Source organism: Schistocerca gregaria, chromosome 4, assembly GCF_023897955.1.
Source record: "Schistocerca gregaria isolate iqSchGreg1 chromosome 4, iqSchGreg1.2, whole genome shotgun sequence".
NCBI classification, from domain to species: domain Eukaryota; kingdom Metazoa; phylum Arthropoda; class Insecta; order Orthoptera; family Acrididae; genus Schistocerca; species Schistocerca gregaria.
In genome coordinates, this window is record NC_064923.1 from 513,497,309 (window position 1) to 513,523,606 (window position 26,298).

The following is a 26,298-nucleotide window of genomic DNA, read 5'->3' on the forward strand; positions in this document are numbered from 1 at the left end:
GCTAAACCATACCAGAATATCATATCCGCCATTTCACTTGTTCAGTAGTTGGCTTCCATTGCTAACAACTGGTTGAATAGAGAAAATGTAAATGTAATACACCATTTGTACGTACAAATAGTGCAGTAACAGTAAACACGTAAGTGAATCTGCATTTGAAAGAACGCAGAACATCATGCTACGTACCCAGGGTTGACAGAACTGTACAATAAGGCACACAAACACGACGAAAACTAACGTGGCCTGCAAGACGGGCGGCCGCTGTGGCCGAGCGGTTCTAGGCGCTTCAGTCAGGAATCCTGCTGCTGCTACGGTCACAGGTTCGAATCCTGCATCGGTCATGGATGTCTGTGATGTCTTTAGGTTAGTTAGATTTAAGTAGTTCTACGTCTAGGGGACTGATGACCTCAGATGTTAAGTCCCATAGTACTTAGAGCCATTTGAACCTGCAAGACGTCTCGAACCACACAACTGACCACACACCACCTAATGGTAGGCAGAGCGCTCTGAGTAAGACATAATTGTCTGTCGACACATTTGACGGAGCGCCAATGCAGCGGCTGTGCTACTACCAGCAACCAAGCTTCACGCATCCATTCCTATAAACAAGTGTTTGTCTCGGAAGGTATACGTTTCTGGACCCATGTTTATTGGACTTACTTTTCCTGTTCGATGAGTACGACCACCTCTTAAAGAATTCGACACTTTTTCTGAGCACCCTACATGAAACTATTTGAGAGACTCACTGCTAGGATTCCAATAATGCAGTACAGGCCATTCGAAAGAAACAAACGGTCGAAAACTAGAAAAGCATTGCTTGGGAGATGGACGACACAGTTATCGCGACATCCTAATAGAAAAATTTAGTAAATTTGTGCGAAGTATGTGCAGCCATTATGCTGCCACCATCATATAGCTCGTTTGTGGATTAGAAGAAAATCGAAGCATATGAGATGTGGTGCTACAGAAGAATGTTGAAAATTAGGTGGACAGATAAAGTAAGGAATCAGGAGGTTCTCCTCAGAATTGTAAAAGAAAGGATCATAGGAAAAACAGTGACAAGAGGAAGGGGCAGGCTGATAGCACATGTGTTACGACATCAGAGAATGACTTACATGGTGTCAGAAGATGCTGTAGAGAGTAAATATTGCAGAGGAAGGCAGGTTGGAAGAAATACAACAAATACTTGATGCTGTACGTCACAAGTGCTGTTCTGGAATGAAAAGGACGGGACAGGAGAGTAACTCGTTGCGGGCCGCATCAAACCAGTCAGAAAGTTGCCGACAAGTGCATCAGTGAGAGAGATTAGGGCACGTACATTGGTGAATAGGGAGTCATTTTTTCCTCGTCCTATACATGTTCGGAATAAGGAAGAAAATCGGTAGTATTAGGACTATGTGCCATCCACCACGAACTATACAGTGGCTTGCGGAGCACATTCGAGGGTAATTCGAGTCTGGTAATTCGAAATTGAATAGGTACAAACGACTTACCTGAGTGAAACTTTATTTTTCATCACATTCCTCACCAAGACCATATCGCAACATTTCAGCCTATGACGAAAGTAAATGCATACCAAAACATTATAAAAATGAAAACAAAGTTTTTATCTTTGAGATATGTAAATCTATGTGATATTAAGACCTGTAAGGATGATGGTGCTGCAGTCACCTCAACATTTTGTGGGGGAGGGATGCGACGTGAGTATAAGGTTGGGTGAAGAGATGAGACACTGGAACGGATATTGGTGGCAGTAGTTGAGTAGTAGTGCAGTTATAGAGGGAAAGGGTTGGTTGGGACGCCCATTTATTAAAGGAAAAGTTTCGGGAGGTTGCAGTTTTTAAGATGAGTAGATTTCATGAATTATTTAGTTGTCTTGGAGACGGTTGAATACATGTTTGGAAAGGATGTGAAGGATGATGAACACCGTGAGAGCTTGAGATTCGATTTTGCGAGAGATGTAGGACTAACTAACTGAACGTGCCCTAAGACTGCCTCAGGCCGCTAAATAAGAAGAATCAACTTACTGACCCGTTTCCAACATGGACCATCATCAAAATATTAGAAACAAACTGGACAGGATATTTTGTATAATAGTAGCAGACATCGGGCGGGATCCTGTGTCGCATGTTTGACGTAACTGTCAAGTGATGCGACGAGTTAGGAGAGATGTGGAAAGGGGCCTTAAGGAATGCTGAAAGCTAACCGTTGTCTTGTGACTCTACATATATATTCCATAGAAATACTTACACAATTTTTAAACTAATTCATGGTCATTTCAAATGGCTCTGAGTACTTTAACGTCTGAGGTCATCAGTCCCGTAGAACTTAGAACTACTTAAACTTAACTAACCTAAGGACATCATACACATGCGTGCCCGAGGCAGGATTCAGACCTGCGACCGTAGCGGTCGCACGGTCCCAGACTGAAGCGCCTATAACCGCTCGGCCACACCGGCCGGCATTTCATGGTCATTTATCCTTCATAATTCTGTGATAACGATACCTGATTCGAAAAATAGTATTTAGCGACAAACGGTTAAACTTTCTCAAGCACAACGTTCATTTCACCGAAGAGTTTGCGAAGCGACTGATTAAGTAACAATAACAATGCCTTCTGCAAAGCTAAAGAGAGCTTCGTGTAATAGATGAAGACTCGTACAGAGCAAATGTCTTTGCTGTTTGCACGATCTTAATCTAATTATGCCCGAAAATAGTTATACCCTGGCTATTATTGATTAAATTACGTATGCGATTGACCCGAATTGTGTCTGTAGGGGATATTGCATTCAGCGACAAACTCCAACAGCAGCGCTAACAGTGGGGCTATACATTTTACGTAAGACACAGCGCCTGGAAGTTCAGCGTGCATAAGTTGTTGCAGAGTCGTTAATTGATCACATAAAGGAAAACCTTTTAATATAGCGAAAGGTGGTCTAATACTGAAGTAATTCGGTTACACGATAGACAGCCCTAAATGGAGGAGTCTCAAATGTTACGCAAAGGTTATGCAAATTCCTAGTTTTACTGCACAACCAAAGAAATTACATGATCGTCATAACGTGCTCACTGATAGTTTCCATGAGGTTTGAAGGATACCTTTATCCAAGCGGACCCACTTTTCTTAACCTTACACAAAGGCATACCGAGTTCCATCGCAATTTAAATAAACACGTTACGCCAGAAATTTCTACACGAGCTTAAGAAAAATAAAAAATAAGAGTCATGCAAGAAACGCAAGCGATTCGCGTGTGCAAAATATGGTTTAAGCCAGGGGAATCTAGTGGCCTCACCCTAGTAGATGCAGCAGCATGACAAAATAGCAGACCAACGTCTGTAAGATACCAAACCTTAGTCAGAAATACTCTGGTCGCTCTCTCTCCCTAACAGAAACTGGCACTAAGCCTATGATTCGCTCCCGCAAGACCAAGTCCTTGACCTCCGTGGGACACGCCACTTGCTGCCACACAGAGTTCCTCGTTGCGACCTTCTGTTCTGAGTCGTTAAATATTCTTTTTATGAGCATAATAACTTAATTTTTACTAAAAACCAGAACTTGTCAACTTGCATCTCTTATTGCACCTTCAAATACATCACATAGTAGACGATAAGTATGTTGTTACAGGAGACTTTCTGGGTAACGAACTTCTGGTCATTGGATGTACCTCAAAAGCGTGGCTGGCGCAGAGGACTCATTGCCATGTTTGACTACTTATCTCGTCAATACGCCAAGTACATCTTCAACTCTCTTGGAACGGCATAGAGACAAGGTCGAATACATGATTCTGATGATAAAATACGCAAAACAGGACTTCTATCTACGTCTACACGGATACTCTGCAAATCACATTTAAGTTTCTGGGAGAGGGTTCATCGAACCACTTTCACAATTCTCTATTATTCCAATTTTGTATAGCGCGCGGAAAGAATGAACACCTATATCTTTCCATACGAGCACTGATTTCCCTTATTTTATCGTGGTGATCGTTCCGCCCTATGTAGGTCGGTGCCAACAAAACATTTTCGCATTCGGAGGAGAAAGTTGGTGACTGGAATTTCGTGAAAAGATTCCGTCGCAACGAAAAACGCCTTTCTTTCAATGATTTCTAGCCAAGTCCTGTATCATTTCTGTAACACTCTCTCCCATATTTCACGATAATACAAAACGTGCTGCCTTTCTTTGAACTTTTTCGATGTACTCAGTCAGTTCTACCTGGTAAGGATCCCACACAGCGCAGCAGTATTCTAAAAAAGGACGGACAAGAGTAGTATAGGCAGTCTTCTTAATAGGACTGTTACATTTTCTAAGTGCCCTGCCAATAAGACACAGCCTTTGGTTAGCCTTCCCCAAAACATTTTCTATGTGTTCTTTCCAATTTAAGTTGTTCCTAATTGTAATAATCTAAAAGCCGTAAATTCAACTAAATATCTAGAAAAAAACTTTTTCTAGGTATTTAGTTGAATTTACGTCTTTTAGATAAGACTGATTTATCGTGTAACCGAAGTTTAAAGAGTTCCTTTCAGCACTCATGTGGATGACGTCCCATAATAAGTCATCTCACGTAATAATGAAAATTTTATAGTCTGAACTGTTATCCAGAATAAAAAAATTCATGTAATTCCACTGACTACTCATTTATATTCAAACTTATTTCAAGATTTCGCTTCCACTCAACGATACTATTTGTTTCCAATTTTTGGGTACAAAATGTCTGGCAAATCTCGTTACCTCACACCAGCTACGCAGCGAAGCCAGTCAGAACTACGATATTGTGGAACACAATAGAAGCCTGGTGAGTGGACCTCTTGCGCGTTTGTGAAACAAGTCGACGCAGAGAAACGGTGTGTTCCGGTGTCAAGGAACGTAGTGCTGCTTTAGCCAAACCTTGTACAACTTACGAGACAGCGACAGCGACAGTGGTGCATGTGACGTCACCTGTTGTTGCAGGGACTGCGGAGGCGTCCAAGAGCCCCACGCCGCAGCAGTCGCGGACGCCCCCTGACGAGGACGAAGCTGTGCTGCAGCTGCTGCGCCGCTGCTGGGCCGACGAGCCGGCGGACCGGCCGGACTTCCACGCGCTCAAGGCGGCCATCCGCAGCCTCAACAGGTAAGCCGCCCGCGACTCTCCGCAGACACGAGCTGTCGACCCTCGCTTTAAACTCCCCAGCGGAACCTATTTTGTCATCTGCGAACCAGCGGTCTCCGTACCCTCGGACACTGGACTAGCAAGTCTCCGCCACTGTCCATTTAACCGTAAAGTCGTTCGCTCGAGTCTGCGACTGGAATCCAGTGTAGAAAGGAAAGCGAGTACACGAGTTCTTAACCATAACGGGAGACTCACGACATTGCCGCTACCAGCAGCAACTGGCGAGTGTGACGTTGAATTGCTTTAATAATTATTATAAAAGGTGGCAATTTTATTTACGCACTGTCATCTAAATTGTAACACCCCACCCATCACTTATCTGGTTTTGGCGTGTGTTCACCGCAGCTAATCGACTAACAGATCAACACAAGAGTGCAAAACTGCCGTAATATCAGATAACGCAAAAAAGTAATGAGACCCTGTGACTCATGATTGAACTGCGGTGGCAGTGTTGACATTAATTGATGCAGAATTGATCACTTTTAATTAAAAAGGGGTGCACATTGATCTTATATTCAGCTATGTTGAACATAAAATTAATGAAGAAAGTGACTTGGGATTTCAACTAATTGATTGAAAAGAGATGCAGTCCATTAGCACAAATTAACTCCCTACCTTCAATCATCACATTACAAGACTCTCCTATCAGGCAGTAGTAATAAATTGCGTTTACGTGGAGTAAAGCGCGTTAAATCAAAATTAATTCCTATCGACTGACCCGGGCGTAATGCGAAGTGCGAGAAGAATTACTCAACACATGGCCCATGAAACCCTCATGGAAACTTTGCCGACGTGATCCAACAAATTAATCAGCCGCAGTGGATGCAATCTCACCGAATTCAGCGTGGCGGGCCGGCGTCATTGTGAGGACGTCGGCCGGCCTCGTGGTGCTGCAAGGTTGCTGCGCTTATCTGTTCACTCCTAGCTATCTTGCTCAGTACATAGCTGAACCAAAACTTTCTATCTCCAAGCTCAATCAATCCATTTGCTAAGTCCTAAACTGCAGACAAGCTCACTCTTTCTCAGGCCAGCTGTATGAAGAACGCCATGTCCGCACTCTAGGCAAGCTGGGAACGGAAGACTTCTACTGAGACTTCTGCCAGTCCGCTTTTCGCCTCGGTTTCCCGTCCAGAAAAATCACTTACACCAATTACAGCGCCAGTCACATTAATTATGCCTCATTTCCGAGCGCCGACCAATGCCTGCTCTGGGAAGTGAACAAATTGCCACAAAATTTCCCTTCCTCTCAACTTGTGCTATTGAGCTCTTCCAAGGCCATCCAGCAAGGTTAGTGTCTGCACAAAACACCAATTTTTCCGGAATTCTGACTCCCAGGAGAGTACTTCAGATTCCTAGGTTCTACATTCCCATCGGAGGCCAGCGTATTTCATTCTGTCGCTCTTCACCTGATTTACTTCAGACTCTGCAGACCATGAATTCAGCGTGAAGTTGCTATAGTCACGAACAAGCATATTTTGGCCTGTGTTGATCGCTCCACCATAGCTTTGCGCGGCTTTCTCGCATGTTTCACTAAAAACGGGATGATGGACATTTATCAACAGGCGTACAAGTTCTCCGTCTGCTTCCCGGGACACCAGCATGAGGTCAACCACCCACTCACTGTGACTCATCTTAAGGCAGATGGAGGCTGTGCCCCATTACTGCTTTGTCAGAGCTTGAGCCCCCATAAGCTGCCTATTGTCGCTTCCCTTCGCCACTCCTCAGCCAGCCACGGTCAACTCTGAATACTTCCCTGGGATAAACTAGCCTCCAGTAAATCAACGCGTTTCCACAAAGTTTTCATGTCGTGTGAATTACTTTAAAACCATCACCAGACATTAATTATTCCAATACGTCCGTACTACACCCTTTACAAGATGCATTGTGCCTTGTCAGTCATTTTTGTTCAGCCATACTGTTCGCTCAACGTGAGTTAGGTGATCTTTAACGACTTCTTGTAAGGGGCATAGTTCTTGCTCTCTTACAAAATAGACATGAAGGTATGAAGTACTAATGCAAAGAAACGTAATGATGCTAAAATGCTTTAAATTCTTGCTCTGCTTTAAACTTTAAAATTTAGTAATTCTCTTCCTGTTAATATTCAATTAATTAACTTACGTTGTTTAGATTTCTGAACGCTGATAGCGTTAAAATTTAGAGTTGTTCAGTCCCTGTTTTGTTTTCTTTCAATGGTTGCGAGCCAGCGATGGTGCAATGCTGTTCGCTTTCAAGTCTACACATTTATAAAAAATCAGGTCCAGGAAACACTTTTGTGATCACAGTTGCGATTTAGACGGTATTCACGTAATTGTACTGATTAAGAGTTATCGTTTCGGAAAGAAGCAGATTCGATTAAAGCTGTGTGCACTTTTGCGCATATAATGAAAATATTCCTAGCACGCCGCGTAACAAAAAGTAACATGCCAATCACAACTGTGTTCCAACGAAGAAAGTATATAATGACATAAATGTTCTTCGCTGTATTCAGGACAGGTGTATATTAAACACTGCAATTATCTGCCTTTAAAAATCACAAGAAGATACACTTTAGAGATATTTGTTTTGAATAACTTGTATTTAGCTTTTCTTATACAATATGGTGATTGTCTGCAAGGATTATCTCTCTCTCTCCTTTTTATAGCCTTTTTACATTCACATTACATACATCGATTAAGAAACTTTTCTTTCCCTACCGACCAATACGAGAACAAAATCCCCCCAGACCAAAATGTCTTACATAGAATCAGTTCTCACTTAACAATCCTATATAGTTTCGTAGTACAAACAACGCGCACTAGAAAGTCTTTGACTCACTGAGCACAAAAATTAAAATAATAACATTATAATTAAATTTTTAATATCGTCAATTCTTCTTTGTATCATGAAAATAAGGTTTGACATCGTCGTAATATTATTTTTCATCGTTGTAGCACTATAACGCCAATGAGATTAAAACAAGAGTATTGCAGATGAGGTTGTGCTGAGAAACAGTTCTTGAGAAAATATTTCGCTACATTTTACCATTTCCGAGTTATTTAGCACTAAAGTTAGTCCATCAAGTCGTCATACGCACAAATTGTAGAAGCGTACCTTTTTCTCGCCCAGCTTAAATTTATCTCTTCCAAACAAAGGTACGTTTTATCTGGTAATGAGCATTCGAACAACTAGTAACTTACGGACCCACAGGCTGCTGTGTGTTACCTTATTTTAACGCGTACATGCGCTTGAATTTACATGTGCAACGACCTGGTTGCCTAACTTCAATGCTCGGAAACAGCGCAACGTGTAGAATTTTTTATAAATGCTTATTAATAGCACAACCCCCCCTACAAGCTTTTCAGGATGTTTCCGACCGTTCTACAGGTATATATACTGAGGGCCCCACAGAACTCCACCACCTGACATATTTCTGAAATGAAACAAAATGTGGAAAACACCATTGGCCAGTGATGCGCCTGTATCAAGGGCTCGTACAGTGAGTGAAAATGCACAATCCCTACAATTAAGCCGGCCGCTGTGGCCGAACGGTTCTAGGCGCTTCAGTCCGGATCCGCGCGACCGCTACGGTCGCAGGTTCGAATCCTGTCTCTGGCATGGATGTGTGTGATGTCCTTAGGTTACTTAGGTTTAAGTAGTTCTAAGTTCTAGGGGACTGATGACTTCAGATGTTAAGTCCCATAGTGCTCAGACCCATTTTATCCATTTGAACATACAAGTACACAAACAGAACTTTTAACACGAAGTTAAGTTTTATAAGATGGCACGTGAATGTTTTTGTACAGAAATGGAAACTCTGTATACAGTTACTGATGGCAGACTTGGTTTCATTGCTCTTAGCCTTATACTTTCGGAATAATTTGACTTTACGAAATGACAAAGGTGCTGTAATGCATTTCAAGTGGTTTAAATGGCTCTGAGCACTATGGGACTTAACGTCCGAGGTCATCAGTCCCCTAGAACTTAGAACTACTCAAACCTAACTAACCTAAAGACATCACACATCCATGCCCGAGCAGGATTCGAACCTGCAACCCTAGTACTCGTGCGGTTCCGGACTGAAACGCCTAGAACCTCACGGCCACAGCACCTTTCTCTGCGCATTATGGCAGAAACTGTGGCGCCGTCGCCTACCTTTAAAGTCTACGTATTTTAGAAGTTATGATGTTTAGAACACTGAACAGGGCCACCATCACTAATTATAAAAAAAAAAGATTCAAATGGCTCTGAGCACTATGGGACTTAACATCTGTGGTCATCAGTCCCCTAGAACTTAGAACTACTTAAACCTAACTAACCTAAGGACATCACACACATCCATGCCCGAGGCAGGATTCGAACCTGCGAATGTAGCACTAATTATATTTAAGTCTTCATTTCCGTAGAAAAAACATACATGTGCTGTTTGAAAAACGTAAATCTGTATTGAAAGAGATGGTTGTTTACGTTTATGGATTGTGCAGTCCTACGGATTTTGTGAGCCACTGACATAGGTGCGTCCCAGGTCAATTGAATGTTTCACATTTCTTCTTTTTCGAAAATGTATAAGGAGGCATTCAGGTGGGACATCCCGCAAAAAAATCGTAACACCAAAAATTAACCAACGAAAAATAAAGTTTCTGGAATACGTTTGCCTAGGTGGCAAATTTAAGTGATTAACATTGCTATACCACATAATAATGTAAGCACGAGATAAACTGTTACAAATGTCAAATGATGGTACATTAATAACCGGCGTAACCGCCAGAATGTTGATGCCGGATTTTTTTTTATGGGATGGATTTCCAAGCTTGTTGCGTTCGGTCGGTGAATAAAGGGGGGCTTAATGCTGATTTTGGATGAAGTAGAGTTGCCGTCTCATCATGTTCCATATGTGCTCCACTGAAGGCAAGTCTGGTGAGCGAGTCAGTCTAGGCAACATGTCGACACCGTAGAGCATGCTGGGTTACAACAGTGATTTGTGGCCGAGCGGTATCCCGTTGGAAAACAGCCTGTGGAATGCTCTTCATGAATGGCAGCGCAACATTCGAATCACCAGGCTGAGTACAGAATATCGGTAAGGGTGAGTAAGATAATCACGAGAATGCTGCCAACTGCCTCCCAAATTGCTGATGCAGATGTAGTTTGACGCGGCAAAGTCATACTCCGAAAGCTGTGGCCTTCCCTCTCGACACTGTAGAGCATGCTGGGTTACAACAGTGATTTGTGGCCGAGCGGTATCCCGCTGGAAAACAGCCTGTGGAATGCCCTTCATGAATGGCAGCGCAACATTCGAATCACCAGGCTGAGTACAGAATATCGGTAAGGGTGAGTAAGATAATCACGAGAATGCTGCCAAATGCCTCCCAAATTGCTGATGCAGATGTATTTTGACGCGCCAAAGTCATACTCCGAAAGCTGTGGCCTTCCCTCTCGGTAGCGCCACGTGGCCGTCCTGAGTCCACTCTCCTTGCGACGGTACATTCTCATGACCGCCGCTGCCACCACTCATGCACAGTGCCTACATGCCTCCCACGTCTGTCTGCAATATTGCACAGGGATCCAGCTTCTCATATCCCTTTTACACGACCTCGCTGAAACTCAGTGAGGTGCTGGTAATGGCTTTATCGCCTTAAAGCCAGTCTCATCTAACGTCAACTCATCACGTCCAGTCTGCAAGGTAACTGACGCTCACGACCGTTACAGCGCATATTTAAAGCGAACTTTCACCAACTGCGACATAATCGCGTATATAAACAGTGATCCAATAAAGTAAAATACTTTTTTTTCGTTTGAAAGGTTGACTGCAGCATCGATCACAATATGAATTATTTAGACTATGACCGGTTTCAGTCTGTAATGACCATCCTCAGACCTTCTTTACACTATGTCCTATGGCCGTATCACTTTAGGATGGCCGTATCACTTTAGGACATGGTGTAAAAAAAGATCTGAGGATGGTCATTACAGACTGAAACCGGCAATCCTCTAAAGAATTCATATTGTGATCAGAGATTGGAATAAAAAAGAATTTTAAAGTAAACTTGATTTGCATCCTAGTAGCGCCACTCTAATGAGACTGACACGAAATTTGAAAAGAGAGAATCCTTCAGGTGCAGAAACACGCCACAAACTTTCGTTTATATCGCACAGCTCCTTCTTGGTGATAAAAAATTGGTATCATGTGCGATTGGTCGTCGTACTCAATCTTTGGCGTCTCCATGCAGCTCTCACTTTGTTCTCCACGAATTTTTTTAGCCCAATTTGTTCCTCGTCTGGTGGGGACTACAGTCTCTGACCACTACTTCCCAGTGCGTGCTAGGCAATACATATATGTATTCATATACGTATAAAAATTTCTGAAGACTTCTGTAGGTTTATTTAATATTTAATTTGTGTTCAGAGAAGTGTAACAATTACACCACACTCTTTCCAACACATCAGTAAGTCTGTGAAGACAGCACAATAAAACATATAAGAACGAAGTGTACCGTCTAAATTGCGATTTCACCAACTGCGACATAATCGGGTATACCAACAGTGACACAATACTGTAAAATGCTTTTTTATTCCAGTCTCTGATCACAGTATGAATTCCTTAGACGATGACCGGTTTCAGTCTGTAATGACCATCTTCAGATCTTTTTTACACCATTGTGATTAATTGCTGAAATGAATTACAAGTCTTCGAAAAAGCTAAGAAAATGAATGATAAGATACGTAAGACACTATTAGCCACAAAACGAAATTTGCCATGACCAATAAAATAGACAAATAGAGCACATTTGATTGCACTAACGTAAGAGTGACGTTGCTCTGTACCCTGCTTCCGTTTGATGAAACATGTATGTTTCCTCATGGATGAGGTGGAATGAAGAAGAATACAATCATTTTGTTTGCATTGGACAAATTTTTTTTCGTTTGAAAGGTTGACTGCAGAATCGAACTTTTTCCATACATCAATCTTTCTGTAATGGAGCACATTTGTAGTCTCATACCCTGTGTCGTTGGATTTCTGTCTTACACCTTCCACAGCCTCAGAAAAACTAGCTTCGTTATCCGTCTGATTCCATTTCGCCCTGCCAGTGCTAATTTACAACAAAGATTGCCACTCAGCTTCCACGCCACGTCAGGATTTATCACACACTCGTGCACGCTTCAGTGAGAGAGATTGAGTGGTCGATTAGGAAGCGAACGCAGCGCCGTCGTTGTCAGACTCGTCACACTTGCGGAGCTACGGAAGGAAGGATGGAAGCCGATAAGGTGCTGAGTTTACATTGTCGACTATACAATGGCGACTTGATTTCTTAGGTATGCAACCCCCAACATCAGACTGGCACTAGCTCCGTTTCTGATCTCTACTCTCTACCTGCCATCTGTTAAGTCACAGTACTCTGTTGCTGCAACCAACCCAGTAACTAGCCTTCCAGCTTTTCATCTATGGCATTTTGTAATTCATAGTTATTACATGTATTGTGACATGAGTGGTCCCCTCAAGATTGCTTTAGGTTGCTGCAGGAATGCAAGAAACCTATTGTATGCACCAAATAAGTTTGACACACAGCATAAATGGAAGGATAAAGCGAACCTCCTACCACAGAAAATTAGTGGCTGTATACAGGTTGCGTCCTTCCAACTAGTCTCGTCCCTGTGTTAATTAAGCTAGAATTTAAAACAAGATGGGCAAGACAATAAGAGAATAAACATTTAATAAAATTATGTACAAAATAAATATCCAGAGTGACGAACAACCGTGGCACAGTAGTAAAAGTTCGGAAAATATTTCTAACGTTAACTCTGTGAACGTTGCCCAACTAATCTCCCAACTGTTCAGTCTGCACTGCTGTTCAGACTCTGACAACGTTATCTACTTCGGCGCTCGGCGCTTACTGTCCGATGATGAATGATTGATAGCTGCTGGCCTACAACTGCGGCAACTGTGCATGGCAGTTTAGCAAGTTGGGCTGCTAACAGCTGATGACCTGATTCAACTGTTCATCTGCGACAACTGACCAAATGAAGCTGTGCGGCTGCTTTTACCCGTGAACGGCGGAAGAATCATTGTTCATGATCCATTTGGCGGATGCTGGAAGTAGTTGCTGGTGTTAGCGCTCTCTGTGGCGGCAGACGTATTGGGGCATGTAGCGGACTACACGATCATAACCAGTGAGGCACGGCGCTTGGAGACTGCCTGGCACGTAATGCACTCTGTGGATATAGTACTATAACCAACCGAGGACACAGAAAAACCTAAACAGTTACTTATAAATTCACAGTTGTTCCAGAAAAGATACTTCTACCCAACATGTTGTACTGCTGACTGTAGAAGCGCTCCGGACCAATGTACAGCATTGTAAATGGCAATGTAACACCAAAAATTGTATTTATGACGTAAATAAGTGGGAATGGCCAAAGCAGAGACGACACAAAATGCAGGGTGGCCATAGCAAGAAATGCGTTTCCAATAAAGGGGAATTTGTTTCCTTCAAATGTAGATTTAAGTGTTAGAAAGTCTTTTCTGAAGGCATTAGTCTGTAATGTAGCCTTGCACGGAGGTGATACGTGGGCAATAAATACATGCTAAGCAAACAAAATGACGCATGACAAAGCAAAAAATGGTTCAAATGGCTCTGAGCACTATGGGACTTAACATCTGTGGTCATCAGTCCCCTAGAACTTAGACCTACTTAAACCTAACTAACCTAAGGACATCACATACATCCATGCCCGAGGCAGGATTGGAACCTGCGACCGTAGCAGTCGCGCAGTTCCGTACTGAGCGCCTAGAACCGCTAGACCACCGCGATCACAAAGCAGTTAGGGAAACTGGTCACAAACTGATGTTCGTACAGTTATCGACGGAAAATGCAAAATTTTAAACTTTGGCAGCCGATGGATGAATGTGTGACGCAACAGCGCAATTTCGTCGTACAACTGGCAAGGGTAGTAAACAGGAGGCATGTCGATACCATCGCATAATATCTGTTCGAATGGTAAATGATAAGTTATACATTGCTACATTCGAAATGTAAGCAATATATTATTCTTTTATTAAACTTGAGACGAGTTCTATATCTCTCTTCACTTTCGAGAAAATGGATGGTATGTAATGTATTCATTTCCGATCGAGTACGCAAACGATGGAGTGAAAGTGAAATATTCGTAACTCACTTCCGATCGGGCTCGCAAAAGATAGAGTGAAAGTGAAATCTTCATAACCTTTGCGATATCTCACAAACGAATTTAGATATCAACACGAGTTTTAAGCAAATGATAGCATGCAAAGCGGAAATTATTTTGACGAGAAGTTAACCTGCGAAACTTTCTTTTATACTGTAGTATACGAATAACGTCAGATTTCTTCACTTAAATAACAATTATTTTACGAGCCGTCGATAGCTGAGGAAATGATAAGTAGTATAGGTGAAGGAATGATATTTTTTTATGCAAATCATGAACTTTCCGTAAGCTACTAATCTAACTTGCCCTCAACTGCTTGTCTCGTAACGGAATGTTTCAGGTTTCTTTCGTAATTGCAACTGCATCTGCATGTTAGTGAGGTTAAATTGTGTAGACTCCACAGTGTTTTTGCAAAAGAAGCTAGTAGGAAGAAAAGGCTTACAAGTCAGGCGAAAGTATATGACTCTCCTTCTGTTGCAATTTCAGAGTAGCCCTGTAAGCGTTTGTGTTTTTTATAGTAAACGGCCGATACTGTTCGAATACGCTTGGCTCGTGCATGATCTCCTTAGCACCCCTACAGGATTGAGTGATAGCGCCCACCCAGATGGAATAAACATCCAGAAGAGGAAGTATTGGTACACACCAAAAAGAAACCCTCTATCAAACTAAACTGTAGGTAAAACCGAAAAAATGCGAATTCCGTTGCCACCAAATATTTCAGACCTAATGACTCAGAGCCATCTCGAAATTAATTGTTCAAGGGTACGTTACGTGAAAGAGACGGATATGACTCTCCGACTTCAGGTTGTTAAGAGCCCCTAAATTGATGTCAAAAGTATGCAGACACAGGTTTCTTCACATGAAGGCGTGGGTGTCAATTCTGTTCGCTAATGCGGATGTCCCAAACAATTTACACTACAAGTCCCTCAGTTATCCCGTTGCTCTCTGTTTATTGTCTCAATGATAAATGATGTTTACGTCTTTCGGCAGTCAATTTCACCCAGGTTTTTTTTACAGAAGACATCTATATTTTTCGCCATTTGTTTTCAGGCAAACTAATCAATAAATGGAACCGTCTAACATGCTGGTACAAAAACGTATTACATTTTCTGGTAAACGAAAAAGACTTCCACTCACCACTCTTATTGTTGTTTTCTTGGTTCATGCAGTGGAGCCAAGCCTCAGCAACATTGAAATATTAATACACCAAATGATTCTTATTTTTCTTAGAACTCTCAAAATTTGCTTTTGCTTTTGCCCGACAGTCTTTAAATGGCGGCACCATTAAAAGAAAGAAGGGGATCTCATAATTACTTTTTCACGTAAAACATACGTTTCTCTCCTTTCTGAGGTGTCTCAGCTTCTACATGCGCCTTCAATTATCCATGTTGTACCGGGGATGTAATCACTGTTTTCAACTGTGACTATAATTCTAGGGCGATCAGCAAGTTGGATCAGCTCTGAGTATGAACACGACGAATTTAGGCAAATGTATCTCATCTGCTGTGTATAATTAAATATAACCTTTATAAACCTTTACCACCATTCGCAGAAATTTCCGTTTGCGCCGGAACAAAGGATTTTATGATGATATTGTATTCCAAATTACCCATTAGACCGAAAGACATGAGAATGACTGCTTTAAAAAATCTCGTGACACTTTGACACTGCGAACAGTAGTTAGAAAAATAAAACTTCATGTGAATTAACGGCATCCTTTTGCTAGTCCAATAAAATTGAAGTGTTCATAGCTTTCTCGGATTTTTTAATGTTGTTATATAAACATGATAACAACTCCCTGATCTTAGTGTATCGTCCTTGATTAGTAATCAAAACGTCATAGGTTCTGCGTATAATTCCAGCCATTATTTTAATTTTGGATAAAAGTAGTCAGAAATGAAGATTTCCGGTGTAAACAGTCACCCGTTTTCTCACAAATAACTTGTCAAAGAGGGCTGAGGAGCGGAAAGAGGCTCAGAGAACCATCTTGCCATTGCGATAGGCGGAAGAATCAGCAATGATCAACGGTGTGACTACTGCAGAAGGCAGTGGAAACAACGTACTGAATACACGTAAGCGGTTTCTGTATAAACTGACGATCAAGATAGAGTACATGCAGTACCTGCACATAAACAGTAAGGAAATCTGCACATTCCGCATTTAAGGTAGAAATTGTAATGCGAACCTCTATAACGCACATTTTTCATTTAAGACCTCTGAAATTGTCATTCTAATAAATATATACTCATGTGGATTATGCTGCATAAATCTCTCTCTCTCTCTCTCTCTCTCTCTCTCTTTCCCTTTCACACACACACACACACACGCACACGCACACGCACACACACACACACACACACACACACACACACACACACACACAAATACATACATACACATAGAGACAGCCAGAAAGGAAGCTGCTCATTACGAAAAGAATCTGGAACAATAATGGGGCAGAATGTGGCTCTGAAATACATCGTAGTAGCAAGGAGTCTACAGCTTTGCGGCTTCTGTTTGATCCGGCGGAAGAAGAGATCAGTGGAGATGAAGCCAGCGGCAATCTCCCGTAGTTCTTAGCTTTCAGGGCAGCAAGGAGTCTTTTTGAAGCCCACCCGGTAAAGCTGAGCCAATCTGGAAATCCCGTACAGGGCGAATTACGTCTATAAAAAGAATTCCATTCTGCATCACATTACGGCAAAACCCTGACTTGTGACATTCCTCGTAACAGAAACCCTTTGCAATTTTGAACGTTCATGCGTTTGATTGCAATGTGAAAACACTTCATTACGTGAAAGTAAGAAACTTGAATTCAGAATAGCACTTGCACAGAACGTCCTCACATATTTGTCAGATTCATTCCCGTACAGTTTGGATCCTGTACAGCTCCCTTTACATCCATGGAAATTCTTCTCTGATGTCTTAACACATGTCCTATCGTCCTGTTCCTTCTTCGTGTCAGTGTTTTCCGTATGTTCCTTTCTCGCGCCTATTTTAAGGAGAACCACCTCATTCTGTATCTTATCACTCTCAGTTTTCTACATCCTTCTATAGCACAACATCTCTAGCGCTTTGAGTCTCTTTTCCTGTTTTTCCACAGTCTGTCATTCAATTCCATACTGCTACGGTCGCGGGTTCGAATCCTGCCTCGGGCATGGATGTGTGTGATGTCCTTAGGTTAGTTAGGTTTAAGTAGTTCTAAGTTCTATGGGACCAATGACCACAGCAGTTGAGTCCCATAGTGCTCAGAGCCATTTGAACCATTTTCAATTCCATACAATGCTGTGCTCCATACGTGCATTCTCAGTAGATTCTACCTCTAATTAAGGACAAAGCTTGATACCTACTATTAGACTTCTTTTGGCTATGAATGTCCTATTTATGTATGTCACTCAGCGTCATCTGTTATGTATTACTTTGCTTCCTAAGGTATTTCGATATTTAGTTTATCGTTATTCTCCCTTCTCTACTCCTCATTATTTTCTTCTTCCATCAGATTACTTTCCACCCATGTTGTGTGCTCTTTTGAATGTTCATTCCATTCAACAATTTCTGCAATTCTTCTTCATTTACACTGAGGGTGACAATGTCTTGTAATTGTTATGATTGATATCCTTTCACACTGAAATTTAAGCGCACTCTTGAACCTTTCTTTTATTTCCGTCATTGCTTGTTCGATTTGTAGATTGAACAGGAGTGAAGAAAGGCTGCATCCCTCTCTAACAGTATTTATAACCTTTCTGAGGTTTCCTCTCGGTTCTTGTACATATTGTGTATTCTCTGTCTGTCCTAGATTGATTCTCAATTTCATTTCTCGTTCATTCGTGATAGTTTTTTCGAATTCTGACGGTGCGTCTCCAGTTTCAAGGGTCCTACACACCGACATGACTAGTCGTTTGGTCGCCACTTTCCCCAGTGGTTTTAGAATGTCCGAGGGTAATGTTACTTCTTCAGTCAACCTTACGTGATTACGTCTTATAAAACTCTATTAAAATCTAACTGTCTTTCTAGACTCCCTATGTCTTCCATAGCGACTCCCACTTCTTCTATCGCCTTATCCGACAAGTCCTAATGCAGTATGTTTTGCCCACGATCATATTCGCACTTTCCAAATTAAAGGTCACATGTCACTGGACGCATATTATGCTGGCTTCCATTATTTTCTTCATCTCCATGCCACTGATCACTGCTGATTCGTCTGCCTTTTAATGACAGTTTCCTTCTTCAAGGGAAAGTGAGGGCCCGAACTCTGTCAACACCTCCGCCCTCTTTGACAAGGACACTGACATTACGAAGGTGACTGCCTGTTCCAAAAGTCTTCGGCCACCAATGCTGAAGACTTTTACTCAAATTTCAGGCATTGGCTGGCATCGAATCCTGGAGGCAGGACCCTTTGATTGACTTTCAAAGAAGCTACCGTTTTTTTCTAGAACACGGTAGTACTATTAAAAATTACATCGAGCAAACGAGTTATTCTAAAGAAAGTCATCTTATTGTTCTCGGTTAGGGCATCAAGAAACTCAGCACACATTATTTTGAGATACATTTTGCTATCGTGAGATATGTAATCGCTCAAACACTCCAACTCTTCAGATGAGAACTAATTCGTCATCAGTCCCTTTGTCCTCGAACACACAGGTCTATATAGCTGTAGATCACACAAAATCTAGGGGAAGAAAACCCCAAGGTCTACCAGTTGAGCTAAGAGACAAAAAGAAGGAAGTGAAAGGAAGAAAGGCGAGCTAGGTGCCCAATCTGGGGAGTACCTGGAAGTCCCAGAAAGCAGAGTGCAAAGAGGGAACATACATGCCCCAGCCCCCACCACTTACCCCAGCTACTCCACTCCGAGACTGGCTTGGAAGGACTACAACACGTTACAGAGCAAGGCGAACGAGTTTAACATAACACTCGAGTGGTGGAGGCCGGGGGAGAGAGGGGGGGGGGGCGGTGAAGAAGTGTGAAAGAGCAGATAGGACGAGAATTGGCCTGGACCGCACACCTGAGAAAACTGCAGTCCATACTGGGGAGAGGAGGCATAAGAGTGTTCTAACAGCCCCTCAGTATGCCTGATAAGGTTAAGTGGCCTTTCCTTGAAGAGAGTGGTAGTGGCCTACTTCACGGATGAAACGTAAAACTAAGCTGCTGGGGCATCGTCTCTTAACACTAGGGGTTAAGAGTACGCCACAAGCTGGCATTTTTTGGGACGGTCGTGCAGAATATGGCAGAATATGAACCACTGCCAAACTGGAGACACAGTGAGAGTGGATTGGGTCCTCACTGCAGAGATGACCATGAGTCAGCCAAGTATGGCCGATGAATCATAATACCGATCGGAGGTCTGTTTCCGGAATACCAATCTCAAGAGTCAGTGTCCTGATAGCCAGTTTGTCCAGGCTTTCAGCGAGTTACTTCCCTGGGATCTCGATGGGACCTGGAGTATAGACGAAAGTGACTGAGCATCTGCATACAGGAATCCTGCATAGGAATGACCACTGGTCGAGGAGGAGAAACACTCCTCTGAAGATGTCCAGCGCAGCTCTCGACGAAACGTTAGGAGCAGAAGAGTTTCATGGACCACGACCTTACATTCCGGAAGGTTTACCAGAAGATATGCCATCCGGTCTTGAAAGCCTTCATACTAGGACTGGGATTTGTTATGAATCGGAAGATAGGTAGAGAGTTTATTACTGTGAACAGTTCAGTGATAGGGTTGTTCTTATCAGAATCAACAGCAAACCAACATCGGCAACGATAGTTCAGGTATATATGCAGACGTCGCTAGCTGAAGACAAGGAAATAGATAAAGTATACGAGGATACTGAAACGGTAGTACAGTACATAAAGGGAGATGCAAATCTAATAGACATGGGGTTGTAAGGGAAGGAGCAGAAGAAATGGTTACAGGAGAATATTGGCTTGGGACAGAGAATGAGAGAGGAGGAAGCCTAAATGAGTTCTGTGATACATTTCAGCTAGTAATAGCGTATACTCTATTCAAGAATCAAATGAGGAGGAGGTATACCTGGAAAAGTCCGGGTGATACGGAAAGATTTCAGTTAGATTACATCATGCTTAGGCAGAGATTCCGAAATCTGGTAATGGAATATAAGGCGTATGCGGGAGCAGATACAGACCCAGATCACAATGTAGTAGTGATGAAGAGTAGGTCGAAGCTTAAGAGATTAGTCCCTTAGAATCAATACGCAAAGCAGTGGGATACGGAAGTACTAAGGAATGATGAGATACGCTTGACGCTCTCTAAGGTTATAAATACATCAATAAGGAAGAGCTCAGTAGGCAGTACAGTTGAAGAGGAATGGACATCTCTAAAATGTGCAATTGTATAAGTTGGAAAGAAAAACATAGGTACAAAGAAGGTAACTGAGAAGAAATCATGGGTAACAGAAGAAATACATCAGTTGATCGATGAAAGAAGAAAGTACAAAAATGTTCAGGAAGGTTCAGGAATACAGAATTAGAAAGTAAGTGAGGAATGAGATAAATACTCTTAAGAAATGCAGAGAAGCCAAGACGAAATGGCTGCACGAAAAATTTGAAGAAATCGAAAAAGAAATGATTGTCGAAAGGACTGAATCAGCTTATCGGAAAGTCGAAACAACCTTCGGTCACATTAAAAGAAAGGGTGGTAACATTAAGAGCGCAACTGGAGTCCCATTGATAACTGCAGAGCAGAGAGAGAATAGGTAGACCGTATTAGAATGAGAATTTAGAAGAACTTTGGAGGACTTAAGATTAGATAAGGCAGAAGGGATGGATAACATTGATACCTTGTAGTCAAGGGAAGGCAGGATTCGGTTACGATTGTGGACGGGGCCGTAATGAGTTACTATTGGTTGCTTTTTACAGTAATTTCAGACTCAACAATACATAAAATACCACTCGTTATTAATGGATGATAAACAACTGTGTAAATAATAGTGTTTTCAGTGAGGTACAATTTAGCAAATCAGCTTTAAATACAGATATAACAGATAATGTTTTCAAAACAGGCCACTGTGATCTGAGCAGAAGGCCTTACACGCCAAGCATGGCAATAAATCAAGAATTGCTTAAAACTCGCTGCAACTTACAAATTACAGGTACTGAAGTATTAAAGGCAAGTCACCACAAACACAGCAGAAGGCATCAGACGCCAGGAATGGTAATAAATAAAATTTTAAGGCTTACTGCTAAATACAAATTACAGATTAAAATTTTAATGCAAGTGACCATAATCAAGGCTGAAGGCCTTACACGCCAGGGACGGCAATAATACAAAAAAATTAGAAACCTGCTCTAAAACAGCAAATACAATTGCAAAAAATAATTAAAAAACAAGAAACTGATCACGAATCGTGTGACATAAGATTATGGTAAACTTTGTGACACAAGGGGCCACAGACGGTGCTCCAGGAGTCAACCTCTGGGAAGGTCCGGTAACAAACACTTCCGCGAACGATCGGATAGTCAGCCAAGAGCTGCATTCATTTCACAAGATGGTATCTCAGACTAGTGGCCGTCCAATGAATGACTAAAGATAATCTTGGTGAAGCTACTTACCGTCCAATAAACCAAATGCAAGGATGGAACAATACGCCAAAGCTGGAAGCGGCGGTCTGCGCCACGTCCCCAGAATACTGTGTTTAGAGCGTCCGGAACGAAAAAAGAATCATACCCACCAGAGCAGAAAGCACTCCAAAAACTACTCTTAGCCTCAACGACACTACGAGTAGCAACACTAACCCAAGTCACTGCACAATCGCGAGATATCACAATGGTGGAGATTTCTCTACTTGTACTCCTATTGAAATGCACTCATCTTAAGGCTTGCTGGATCCGGTTTACAACGAGGTTCTGCATTCTCGTGACAACAGCCCTTCCACCCGGCAGTCCATGCGTGCCGCCAGCGGTCCCGGCGTGTTCTGGTACTGGGCAGACCTGGGTCCTCTTGAGTCCCCAACACTCACACGACCCAGAAAAACAACGACGGCGCCCCTACGACGTCGACAGTAACTATTGTTGTTGCTGTTGTGGTCTTCAGTCCTGAGACTGATTTGATGCAGCTCTCCATTCTAATCTATCCTGTGCAAGCCACTTCATCTCCAGGTACATACTGCTGCCTACATCCTTCTGAATCTGCTTAGTGTATTCATCTTTTGATCTCCCTCTACGGTTTTTACCCTCCACGCAGCCCTCCAGTACTAAATTGCTGATTCCTTGATGCCTCAGAACATGTCCTACCAACCTATCCCTTCTTCTAGTCAAGTTGTGCCACAAACTCCTCTACTCCCCAATTCTATTCAATACCTCTTCATTAGTTATGTGATCTACCTATCTAATCTTCAGCACCACATTTCGAAAGCTATTCTCTTCTTGTCTAAACTATTTATCGTCCATATTTCACTTCCATACATGACTACACTCCATAGAAATACTTTCAGAAACGACTTCCTGACACTTAAATCTATACTCGCTGTTAACAAATTTCTCTTCTTCAGAAACGCTTTCCTTGCCATTGCCAGTCTACATTTTATATCCTCTCTACTTCGACCATCAGCAGTTATTTTGCACCCCAAATAGCATAATTGCTTTACTACTTTAAGTGTCTCATTTCCTAATCTAATTCCCTCAGCATCACCCGACTTAATTCGACTACATTCCGTTACCCTCGTTTTGCTTTTGTTGATGTTCATCTTATATCCTCCTTTCAAGACACTATCCATTCCGTTCAACTGCTCTTCCAAGTCCTTCGCTGTCTCTGAAAGAATTACAATGTCATCGGCGAACCTCAAAGTTTTTATTTCTTCGCCGTGAATTTTAATACCTAATCCGAACTTTTCTTTTGTTTCCTTTATTACTCGCTCAATCGACAGATTGAATAACATCGGGGAGAGGCTAAGACCCTGTCTCACTCCCTTCCCAACCACTGCTTCCCTTTCGTACCCCCTCGACTCTTATAACTGCCATCTGCTTTCTGTACAAATTGTAAATAGCCTTTCGCTCTCTGTATTTTACCCCTGCCACCTTTAGAATTTGATCCACTCAATATTGTCAAAAGCTTTCTCTAAATCTGCAAATTCTAGAAACTTAGGTTTGACTTTCCTTAATCTTTCTTCTAAGATAAGTCGTAGGGTCAGTATTGCCTCACGTCTTCCAACATTTCTACGGAATCCAAACTGATCTTCCCCGAGGTCGGCTTCTATCAGTTTTTTGATTCGTCTGTAAAGAATTCACATTAGTATTTTTCATCTGTGACTTATTAAACTGATAGTTTGGTAATTTTCACATCTGTCAACAGCTGCTTTCTTTGGGATTGGAATTATTATATTCTTCTTGAAGTCTGAGGGAATTTCGCCTGTCTCATACATCTTGCTCACCAGATGGTAGAGTTTTGTCAGGACTGGCTCTCCCAAGGCTGTCAGTAGTTCTAATAGAATGTTGTCTACTCCTGGAGTCTTGTTTCTACTTAGGTCTTTCAGTGCTCCATCAAACTCTTCACGCAGTATCACATCTTCCACTTCATTTTCATCTACCTCCTCTTCCATTTCCATAATATTGTCCTCGAGAACATCGACCCTGATGCTTTCCCTTCTTTGCTTAGAACTGGGTTTCCATCTGAGCTCTTGATATTCATACAAGTGGTTCTCTTTTCTCCAAAGGTCTATTTAATTTTACTGTAGGCAGTATCTATCTTACCCCTAGTGAGATAAACCTCTACATCCTTACATTTGTCCTCTAGCCATCCCTGCTTAGCCATTATGCACTTCCTGTCGATCTCATTTTTGAGACGTTCGTATTCATTTTTGCCTGCTTAACTTACTGCATTTTTGTATTTTCTCCTTTCATCAGTTAAATTCAGCAGCTCTTCTGTTACCCAAGGATTTCAACTAGCCCTCGTCTTTTTACCTACTTGATCCTCTGCTGCCTTCACTATTTCATTCCTCAAAGCTACCTATTCTTCTTCTACTGTATTTCTTTCCCCAATTCCTGTCAATTTTTCCGGAATGCTCTCCCTGAAACTCTGTACAACCTCTGGTTTACTCAGTTTATCTAGGTCCCATCTCCTTAAATTCCCAGCTTTTTGCAGTTTCTTTAGTTTTAATCTACAGTTCGTAACCAATAGATTGTGGTCAGAGTCCACATCTGCCCCTGGAAATTTCTTACAATTTAAGATCTTGTTCCTAAATCTCTCTTACCATTATATAATTATCTGGAACCTTCTAGTATCTGCAGGGTTCTTCCATATATATAACCTATTTTCATGATTCTTGAACCAAGTGTTAGCTATGATTAAGTTATGCTCTGTGCAAAATTCTGGCAACTTGTATTTCCTAGCCCCAATCGATATTCATCTACTACGTTTCCTTCTCTTACTTTTCTTACTCTCGAATTCCAATCACCCATGACTATTAAATTTTCGTCTACTATCACTACCTGAATAATTGCATTTATCTCATCACACATTTCATCAATTTCTTCATCATCTGCAGAGCTAGTTGGCGTATAACCTTCTGCTACTGTAGTAGGCGTGGGCTTCGTGTCTATCGTGGGTACAATAATGCGTTCACTATGCTGTTTGTAGTAGCTTAGCCGTACTCCTATTTTTTATTCATTATGAAATCTACTCCTGCATTACCCCTGTTTGATTTTTTATTTATAACCCTGTATTCACCTGACCAAAAGTGTTGTTCCTGCTGCCACCGAACTTCACTAATTCCCACTATATCCAACTTTAACCTATCCGTTTCCCTTTTGAATTTTCTAACCTACCTGTCCGATTGTGGGATCTGACATTCCTCGCTCCGATCCGAAGAACGTCAGTTTTCTTTCTCCTGATAACGACGTCCTCGTGAGTAGTCCCCGCCCGGAGATCTCAATGGGGGACTATTTTACCTCCGGAATATTTTACCCAAGAGGACGCCATACAGTAAAGCTGCAAGCCCTCGGGAAAAATTACGGCTGAAGTTTCCCCTTGCTTCCAGCCGTTCGCAGTACCAGCACAACAAGGCCGTTCCGATTAGTGTTACAGGGCCAGGTGAGTCAATCATCCAGACTGTTGCACCTGCAACTACTGAAAAGGCTGCTGCCACTCTTCAGGAACCACACGTTTGTCTGGCCTCTCAACAGATACCCCTCTGTTGTGGTTGCACCTACGGTACGCGCAAGGCACGCAAGCCTCCATACCAACGGCAAGGTCCATGGTTCATGTTGGGGGGGGGGGGAGGGGCACAGTTACTACATATCGATAACCGCCACCACTGCTGCCGCTAGCGGACATGCAGCGCTTACGAAACTGTGTGGCGCCAATCAAAACGAGAAAAAGACAAACAACCGCAACCATGCCAACTAAACGATACCGTCTGACCTGCAACAGAGGGCGGGAACCTACAAACAGCACTAACGCGAGCCGCAGCGCGGCTCAAACTTTCCATCAGAATTCCTAAAATCAGTTGGGGAGGTGGCAACAAAACGACTATTGACGTTGGTGTGTAGAATGTATGAGTCTGGCGACATGTCATCTGATTTCCGGAAAAATCTCATCCACACAATTAGAAAGGCTGCAAGAGCTGACAAGTGCGAGAATTATCGCATAATCAGCTTAACACCTCATGCATCCAAGCTTCTGACAAGAATAACATACAGAGGAATTCAAAAAAAATGTGCATGTGTTAAATGACAATCGGTTTGGCTTTTGGAAAGGTGGAGGCACCAGATACATAATTCTATCGTTGCGACACTAAACAAAAGTTAAGAAACGTTCGTAGGAATTGTTGGTCTGGAAAAGGCATTCTACAATGTAAAATGGTGCAAGATGTTCGAAGTTGTGAGAAAAATAGAGGCAAATTATATTAGTGCATACTTAGGACTAATTTAATAAAACACTGTTATCCCTTTAAAGGAGGTTTTTAATCGGATATTTCTGGACCCCTACCTTCTCATTTGCGCTCATGTAGCTAATGGACGCCCCCTAAGTAAGAATAATACACAACTTCTA

The 26,298-nt window shown here is 42.2% G+C and overlaps 1 protein-coding gene across 1 annotated transcript in view; it reads left to right on the forward strand.

The window, feature by feature from the left end:
- LOC126266906 (atrial natriuretic peptide receptor 1-like) overlaps nt 1-26,298 on the forward strand; it is a 1,198,842-nt gene that overhangs the window by 372,940 nt on the left and 799,604 nt on the right. Inside the window, exon 2 of the mRNA XM_049971583.1 lies at nt 4,949-5,108. Within this exon, the coding sequence (XP_049827540.1) occupies nt 4,949-5,108 (160 nt within the window). The remainder of the gene's footprint in view (nt 1-4,948; nt 5,109-26,298) is intronic.